The sequence below is a fragment of the Myripristis murdjan genome, chromosome 6, assembly GCF_902150065.1.
Source record: "Myripristis murdjan chromosome 6, fMyrMur1.1, whole genome shotgun sequence".
NCBI lineage: Eukaryota > Metazoa > Chordata > Actinopteri > Holocentriformes > Holocentridae > Myripristis > Myripristis murdjan.
The window spans coordinates 22,741,501-22,751,238 of NC_043985.1; the positions used below are offsets into that span (position 1 = coordinate 22,741,501).

A 9,738-nucleotide genomic window follows, 5' to 3' on the forward strand; every position below is an offset into this window, starting at 1 on the left:
CGCGCGCGCGCGCGCGCACACACACACACACACACACGCACACACACACACACACACACACACACACACACACACACACACACACACACACACACACACACACACACCAGCATTCAGTGCCATGAGCGAGTCGTAGCCTGTTAGCATAAGGCAGACAAAATAATACACCCATTTACACATTTTGAAATATTTAAAAACATTTTAAAACACCACCATTACTATGCCTTTCAAAATAAATTTGTCAGCACAGTCTACGTTCAGGACAGGAACTTTTATTTTGAAATTCCATATTGCGTCGTAGTGACGCGACTTCCGAGTCGAACATTTTCGTCTCTGCGTTGTAGCGTTTTTATGTGTAGTTGGCTGGTTACTTTATAGAAATTAAACAGTAACTGTCAGTATTGTTGGACTGAAATGGATATACTCAAAGCTGAGATCGCAAGGAAACGAAAAATTGTCGAAGAGAAAGGACTTGTCGCTGTGAGTGACTGTTAAACTTGCTTGTTGTTGTTAGCTAGCTAACGTTAGCTTTGTTGCTGTAGCAGAATAAACAGAAAAGCCTTGTGGTCTTAGAATCAATCATGTTTTCACACGTATTGATTACTTATACAGACAATAGCGGACCTGACATAATGGAAATAACACGTGTGAATACACTAAACGCAAATTTAAAGCTATCTGACAGCAATGTAGATTAAAACACAGCTGTGCCACCATTAGCATAACGTTACACAATCGCCATATCACCCTAAACTAAACGAAACAGCTTAAATAATTACCGCTGTTTCTTGTAAAGAAATATTCAGTCAGCTGTGGTACTCCTCCAGAGCTTCAGCAGTGGGACGTAAACTAAAAACTTCCTTCACCACCATGCCTAAAAAGTTTAATATCAGTAGAAAATGTTGTTGGAGTGCTGTGTTCAGTGTTAATCGGGATGAGATACCACTGTTGGCCATTTGTTTCCATATACTCACTTAAAAACTCATGTGAGAATAAAGGAAACATTAACACACTTACATATTTCAGTCCACGCACAGTCACACGTGGTTTCCTGTGTGGGAACTGACTTTTTCAGATGGTTAGAGTCTACTTCTAACCTGTCCTCACGATGAAATACTAAATCTTAAATTTCAGAATTGGTGCATTACTAATGAGTAACTTTTTGTATTATTAGTGATCCTACAGTATTATAATGACACATGCAAAAAGGGCTAGAACAATATTTTTATGTTTATCTCAAGATTCAGTACTGTCATGATATTTGGGTGCCAGTTTAACAAGTATTCTGATTTGATGTTATGATTTTCTGCTATTTTAGTTTTTTTTTTTTTTTTTTTTTTTTTTTTTTTTAATTATCCTCTAATTTGTGGATGTAAAGTTTCATTAAGCTTTTATTATCTTAAAAGTCACAATAGGGTTATACAGTGATGTTAAGTCACTCTTGTGAAATGGCTATTATAGAACTGACATCATCACATATGAAGAAAATTGGGTTCACTGAATCCACAAGAGTCTGACTGTTTAGGCCCAAGTATGCAGACATAGCCTACACCATTTTAGCTGTCTTTGCCTTTGCTTAAAAATATATTTAAAAACATAAAAAAAAAAAAAAAAAAAAGAATCACAATGCTTAAGTGAATATTTTCCCACACTTCTCAAAAATAAGCACGCTGAGTTAGTGTATTTATTGTAAAAATGTTATCATTGCATGCCACCATGGACTGGACCTCAACTATTTATCCAAAATCATGAGGTTGTACATCATGCCCATTTATTTGGGAATGATCTTCCACTGTGTTGGACATTGTGTTGTGTTTCATTGTGTTTGAAGTTGACTACAAACTAACAAGCTATTTGTTTCCAGGATTCAAAAAAATTCTTCAAAAGAGCTGAACTTGCACGCAAGGAAGAAGAGGATTATTACAAGAGATGCGGATACAAGGTAAATTTTGTTGTCCTCGTGATCTCTCTGTCACAGTCTCACACACAGGTAATTTTTCTAAATTTATCTCAGGGAGCCGGTCTTCCTAGCCCTAACCCATCATTCTGTGCCTAATACTGTACTTCAGCTTGGTATTTTTTAGATTCAAAAACGTTCAGGCATTACTCAGGTGTAAATCAGTACTTGTCTGTGTTTACTGTGCTGTTTTTCCCCCAACCTGCCTCTGCTGCCTGCATCTGTAGGTTCAGAGAGAGACTCCTGAGAGCCAGGTATGGGATTGTGAAGGTAGCTGGCAGGATGCATGATGGAAGGATCAAATATACTGTGTTCCAAAAACCTTCCCTTCCTTGGCACCTTTTCTCAAAGTTCACCAGTCCCCAAAGACTGGTGAGGATTAAGGCCCAAAATCTTGGTGGAGACACCTTTTTGTATTCCAGCTGAGGCCATGATACTTAGACATCTCTAGGTTATAGACTAAAATGATAATTAGGCTTTGTATATCAGAAATTATCACCAGTTATAAGTTGATCACTGTGTCTGGTGGTAAATTTGCCTTTTTCATTTGCTTTCTTACCAAATATATATATATATATATACATATTTATCTTTCTTTCTAGTAGTGCATCAAAGTTAGGCGAAAAAAAATCTAACTAATTACATGAAAGTATTTGAAAATATGAGTTTACCCAAATATATCTGAATTATCTGGATGTCGTGAACAACATTCCTCCTATATTTCATCTTCAACCCAGGACAACTTGTAGTGATCCACTGTTCATATTTTTTTTCAACCTCTGGCACTGTAACATGGTGGCCTTATATGCCAAGTTGCTGTACCAAACAAATCCTAGAAACTGTTTATCAACTCAGCAACTTCCACATATCAGCAAGAAAGGAGACAAGGAAAGGAAGCCACCAAACCAAACTGGGACACAGCCGCAGTGTGGATTTCAGCATGAGATACTGAACTGAAAAAAAAGCAAAAACAAACAAAGAAAACCTCAGCCGTCAAGCTGCGCTTCTTATGTTGCATCTCAGTCTGTGACAGCAGCTCTTTTAGTCATACCAGCTTTCAGTTTTCCCTGGTTTTGTGTCACTAGTTTTTCATTGCCTTGTAGCAGTTGCTCTTGGGAAAACTGGATTTCTATTTTACTTTCAGCAAAAGGCCTAAGAGGTCCAACTTATTAAGCTATGCTCCTTGTATACATGCAGTATATTTATGTGAACAAGGTCCATTGTGCATTTGGAAGGCTTTTTGTGAGCAGTTTCTGTTTGTTCTTTTAGATTGTGCTTTTCAAACCACAATCTAAGAGTGCTGAGATGCATGTGCCTATGAAAGCATGATTTGGCAGCACATTTGAAGTTTTCTTGTTGCAGTACTTTATGCTGCAGAAAGTCTGAACACATTTTGCCCACAGTTAGGTAGGTGGTTCAGCCAGCACTGAAATGCCACAGTATAAAAATCATGATATAAATGGTAAAATGCAACATCCTTACTTGTTTGGGTAAATAAACGGTGCTACTTGTGGGGCTGCAGGTGAGTCAGACAGGAGCTTGAGCTCTTACAGTTAAATAATCTTAGAGTGACACATAGCGTCTTTAATCCCTAGGTTTCATTTTAAAATGAAGCCTGAGACGCTTGACCTTTTACACAACCCACCACAAACAATTGTACAACCAGTTTTATTTAAATTGGTCCAGGAAGGAGATATGCTTTCATTATAATCACATTCTGGCTCTCCACATGCTGTATAATCAGAGTTCATTTCTGACTTATGTATATGTCCATTCCCTTTGTGTCATCCTGAAGACTGATAAGAAGGAGGAGGATGAGCCATCGACTTCAACCAATCCAGTGTTAGAACTGGAGCTAACAGAGGAGAAGTTGCCGATGACACTGTCACGACAGGAGGTGAGTCAAACTGGAATATTAACCCCAACCTCTCAATTATTTTTTTCCTAAATCACATGTGGCTAAATGCATGTCTTGCATCGTTGTGTTTGTGCAGGTTATCCGTCGTCTTCGAGAACGAGGGGAACCAATCCGACTGTTTGGAGAGTCAGACTATGATGCCTTCCAGAGACTCAGGAAGATTGAGATTCTGGCCCCAGAAGTAAACAAGGTAGGACTGAGCCGCTCTTGGGGGTGGATTCATAGCCCTCTCAAACACAACATTTGGGAATATTGGTGTAGATTGATCCGTGTCCATCCTGTTCAGGAAGCAACTGACTCTGCCTTGTACGCAGGAAAATCACTCGTCTTTACAGTTTTCACCTGATCCGTGACAGACTAGCACACACAAGTATACTTCAGTAATTGTGACTTCTCCATTGCCTCCTGTCTTATAGCATCATCAAAAGCAAACATGTGACAAATAAACTTCTTGAAATCTTGATCTTGAATCTTGAATCTTGTGTACATTCTGTGCTCAGCATGGCAGGTGACATAAATCCCCAGATACAGTATCTCTGTTGAACCGATGAGGTTGATTATATTTCTTGAAATGTGGATATAAGTATAATGTTTTTTGTGTTGATGGAGTAATATCTTATCCCAGTGATTTTTTTTTAATGTAACATACTATGCATTAGTACCAGTTAGCACCAATACTATAAATTGGTGCCAATGACAAATAAGGCATCCAAGTTTCCAAGATTCATTTTGCATATTTCCAGGATCATTAGTCCAGTGTGAAAGGAGCTTTAGTTTCATTTTAAACTGAATCCTTATCTCCTGTAATATTAGGTATGATTTAATTGTCGTCATTTTTAGGCAGAGTATATTCATTTGACACAGTTTAAGGTACAAGTCTAAATCTGGGGCAGGACATAAAAGTTATAATAATAACAGTGATATTTCTGTGATTTTGTTCCTCTTTGTATACCATCTAAGATATGGTTATGATGATGTTGGCTGGTGATGTTTATTTCCAGGGCTTGAGGAATGACCTGAAGGCAGCCATGGACAAAATTGATCAGCAGTACCTGAATGAGATCGTTGGAGGAACAGAGTCCGGAGAAATGGACACACAGCACGACCTGAAAGTGCATGAGGAGAACACAACGATAGAGGAACTAGAGGTACACACAGTGCACAGAGTCATGGAGGCAGAGTGGGACACACCAATCGAACAGATTAGCTCATGTTCTGGTGGTTTGATTTGAATAAGTGAGGGGCTTAGTGAACATTGAACGGTTTCCCTTTTGTTAATAGCTACTTACTAAGTGACTATTCCAAAATTTCTAGGTGAGGGTTCTCTGTCTGTTTTTTGCTGGCAGGGAAAGGTTGATGTAATTTTTAATTGGGCTCTAAGGAGGGCGGTGCATTTTTCCTGAGGTTTTCAGTACATTGGTAGTTGTGTGTTGTGATTTATTCTTTTGTGTGTGGGGGCTTTTTGAATGACCTTGTTTTTTTTTACTTCTACATTTTATAAACTTGTGTTTTGCTTCTTAATAAAAACCTCTTATCGGCTCTTCAACGCCCACTGTCACCCACTCCCTCGCCCTTTCTCTCTCTTTCTTTCTTCTCTCCTTTTCTCCCTACCAAGCAGTTATTGATGTTACAAGCCACAGTTATCAGCCAAAACAAGGTGCCACCAAGAAAATGGGCAAAGTATCTGTGTTCTGTTTTAGAGATGGTCAGATGTTAGGAGCTGATGTCGTCGGTATTTATGTTGTAATTGATTTATTTCTTAACAACATGAAAGAAGTGATGAGTGAAGACCCTGCTTGAGTGGGGCAGGATTAAGATAGCCTCACAGGAGTACTGACTATAAAAAATAGCACAAGTGCCAGCATAAATCAAATGAGTAATTATTTTTTTACGGTCTATAAATGATTTTCATTCTGTATACTGTAATGCAGTAAGTAATTAATGTTTTATTACTTAATCCTCTTTAAACATGTTTAAAAGAAGAAAGCATCTGCATCTTATGGTGCGGACAGAATTCTGATGATCTCACACTGTTTGACCAGCACTTCCCCCCGATGACGTTTGGGGCAGTCCCTGGTTTTGTACCCAGACTCACTTGAATGTTGTTGTTGTTTGTTTAAGGAATCATGCTGACCAGTGCAATGTTTATCAACTAGTTTGACAATTAAAATAATGATCCCTAGTGCGAGTATGACTAATAAACGATCTAATTCAGCTTATCTCTGATGCTGCAACCACAGGCTCTCGGCAAAACCCTGGGCACAGGAGATGATAACAGAGACCAGGATGTTATTGACAAAGTTTTGAGGGTAAGACTGAGAATGCCATGCTCTGACTTTGGATCTAGAGGGAGCTGTTGGATAATAAATGTTTGTATTATTGTTAATGCAATGGATTTTATTCTTATTTTATCTTATCTTTTATTTTATCTTATTTTATTCTTAAATAGTTTGCAAATAATTGTGTGTTGGTTATACATTTAATTTTATGATATATGCATGCATTTAGGACGTAACTGCTAATATTCCACTCTTGTTATGGTGTTGCAGTTTCTTCTTGGTGTTTGGGCCAAAGATCTGAACAGCCGAGAGGACCATGTGAAGCGCAGCGTCCAGGGCAAGCTGGCAAGTGCCACCCACTCACAGACTGAGTCTTACCTGAAGCCTCTTTTCAGGAAGCTGAGGAAGAAGGTAAAACCTCATGGAGAGCGACAAACAAGCCACAGTAATATGCATGTTGATGCAATCATGTGTTGATCGATATTTGGTGTGTTATTTTTTTTACAGTTTTTTAATTGTATTATTATCTCTTTCAGAGTTTACCAGCTGACATCAAAGAGTCGATCACTGACATCATCAAATTCATGTTGGAGAGAGAATATGTCAAGGTGCGTTAATATCTGTCTACACAGGAGGATAGAGACACACACTGTTAGTCTACTTTGAGGTGCTGATCATAAAACAGTTAATTTGAGACAAAAGTGACCGCACACTGTTCTTGAATCTAGAATATGCATTTAAAATGGTTACATGATTTTAATGATAATCATAAACAGATATTATTGTAAAACATGAATACATATTTTCCCCCCACATCTCCAAATATCTCCTAATGTCATCATAACATGGGTGTGTGCCTTAACTTTAATTTGTTTTTTATCTAGTTACAACTGTGTCGTAATTTTGGGGTCGTGACATTAAGATATTTTGTGTGGCTGTGTATTTCTTTCCAGGCAAATGATGCATATCTACAGATGGCCATTGGTAATGCTCCCTGGCCTATTGGTGTGACCATGGTGGGTATCCACGCCCGTACAGGACGAGAGAAGATCTTTTCCAAACATGTGGCCCACGTCCTCAACGATGAGACACAAAGAAAATACATCCAGGTGAGATCCTGAAATTTCTAACCTGTGGATAGCTTTTCTAGCCCTTTGGGACAGGATTAATTTTCAGGACAGTCAATGAACAATTTGCATGCACTAAGAGATCTTAGTCGCAGTAATCAGTTTCAACAGAGATGAAAGCAGTTTTGACAACTGTCTTCCAAGAAAAGCAACTACTGACTGTTCAAAAAGTTGATAAACTCTTTTCATACGCAGATTTTAATGTCAGTATTCACTAAAAAAGCCCCCTTTCAGCCAAGAGAGAGGCTACACTCTGTAGGGGAAATGTTGTGATCATCACATTGCCTTTGATTTTGCAAGCAAGTGGCATAGATGTATGCATTGTCAAATCCTTAAGGAATCAACATTTTGACATTGTCCCCATGGTTTGAAAAAGCAGCTAGATTTGTTTGCGAGGTGCTTTAGAGAAGTGAAGTCGCTGGGGGGTCTGAAGAAATGCTAAATTTATCACTTGGCAACAGTGGATTGGACTGTCTACTTCATTTGCAGTACATGTTGTCATCGCAACAAAAATCTACCATGGCTATCAACATCTTTATTAATTGTTTTAGAGAAATGCCAGAGTCCTAAAAAATCCCTATTCTAGCTGTCGCTAGAATGGGATTGACAAAAATGTCATCTCAGTTCAGCTGGAACTAGATTTCTTGGAGTTTGTTTGTTTGTTTATTACTGAGAATTTTTCAGGAGGTTAAAGAGGCTTCAGTTATTACTTGCCTGAGCAGACTCAGTAAATATTAGACATGACATGGAGATAGAACTAAAATTACCAACTGCTCCAGTAATGATTACTTTACCCCCCACCCCCGCCCGTAAAACAAATCCCTCCAAATAGGGATTAAGAATGGAATTCAGTAACCTATCATCACTGTCAGGCGAAAACCTTGAATCCCAACTTTTTAGGAACTAAGAAAAACAACCTTATTTTCAGATTGACACACGTTTTTTGAGTTAATCTAATGAGTTCTGAAAGCCCAAAGGGTCATACAATTTTCTCAACCCCTAAAATCCTTAAGTAGCAGCTAAAACATGAAAATACCAAACTTTACAAGGTTTTCACACAAACAACAGTGCTATGTAATAGACCCCGCATTGCATTTTCAGTTACCTCATCCTCATTGTCTTACCTTTGTTTTGTGTTTCTTTCCATAGGGGCTGAAGAGGCTAATGACCATCTGCCAGAAACACTTCTCAACTGATCCCTCAAAGTGTGTGGAGTACAATGCTCTATAAGTTGAAGTAATGTCAGTACACATGTATAAATCATTTGCCATAGTTATTCTTGTCTTTTCAGTGCAACTCCTGTCCTATAGTGGTTAAACCCATTGTGTCACAATACAGGATAAGTCCAATTTGGGAATGTTCCCACCAGTCCAGTTATTTTGTTCTGGCAAGATCAGATGCTAAAGGGCAAGTGTGGCTGTGGCATGTATTTCTCAAAACATTTTCGACCAAGGACCAAGGCTGGACTTTCCCTGCTGAGTAAATGCCTAATTTGGTTGGAAATAGAATTGTGGGGGAGTGAAATCTATTGTATAGTCAGAGTACCAAACTCCTGAGTTTAATGGTAATAACATTTTTATATTGGCTAGAGAGCTTCCTCAAAGACACCTGGACCCACCTTTGACAAACACATGGGAAACTGACAGATGTGTGTATGCACAAAGTGGATGGATGCCTTCCTACACCCATTAATTTGAGTGAATCCAGTTATCCACTTTGGTCATATGTGCATTTGTGGGTGCTGATTAGGACTGAATTCTTATTTACTGCTCTTTTTCTAGGCTGTAAAAGGAGCACTTCTCTGTGATAGTGACAAGCATTGTAAATAACCCTTTGAAAGTTCACTTTTCATTATGTCTAAAGCAAGATGTTGCCTAGGAAGGTCAAACGGTGTAAGTTGTATTACATCTAAGACATTTTTATTTAAATGAACATGTTCAAATTCATACAGGGGTTTGATTCGAAATGCATATTTTTTCAGGTGACAGCAGCTAAAACCAATAAAAAGTACAGCTGACTTATATCAGTGCATATTATTGGAATAAAAAGTACTGTTTTAAAATACCAAGTGTCATGGTTGTTTTTAGTTTTCATGCAGTATGAAAGTGAGATTCCCTTTCCCAAGATTAATTTGTTCTCTTGTTTTGCAGCTGCAGCTGCACTGCAGAGCAGGCCTATTTTTAGCCACCATCTGTTTTTCAGAAAAGTGATGTTACAAATTCCAAAGACTGCTACTTGTTGAGCATTTATGGGGCATTTATGGAAATCCCAACAGAAATTACTCCCTTTACAGGACTTTGACAGCTTGAAATAGAATAAACTGTGAGAATGATCAGACTATTTGCTGAGATATGCTTTAGATGCACTCATTTAGCTCTGCTTGAGTTAACCTGTATCTTTTCTGTTTTGAACTGATTAGCTGTACCTCATGATATCTTTAAGTGCTTGAAAAAGATT

The 9,738-nt window shown here is 38.3% G+C and overlaps 1 protein-coding gene across 2 annotated transcripts; it reads left to right on the forward strand.

The window, feature by feature from the left end:
• The first annotated feature begins 295 nt into the window (after positions 1 to 295).
• prpf18 (PRP18 pre-mRNA processing factor 18 homolog (yeast)) lies at positions 296 to 9,345 on the forward strand. 2 transcript variants are annotated; one of them, XM_030053668.1, is made up of 11 exons: positions 296 to 480; positions 1,865 to 1,942; positions 2,185 to 2,211; positions 3,753 to 3,854; positions 3,952 to 4,065; positions 4,877 to 5,023; positions 6,116 to 6,184; positions 6,425 to 6,565; positions 6,691 to 6,762; positions 7,108 to 7,263; positions 8,431 to 9,345. In XM_030053668.1, the coding sequence occupies exons 1-11, from the start codon at positions 415 to 417 to the stop codon at positions 8,509 to 8,511; spliced, it is 1,053 nt and encodes a 350-aa protein (XP_029909528.1). In that variant the 5' UTR covers positions 296 to 414; the 3' UTR covers positions 8,512 to 9,345. The 2 variants fall into 2 exon arrangements, with proteins under 2 accessions (XP_029909528.1, XP_029909527.1); XM_030053667.1 differs by lacking the exon at positions 2,185 to 2,211 and having other exon boundaries at positions 297 to 480.
• The last annotated feature ends 393 nt before the right edge of the window (positions 9,346 to 9,738 follow it).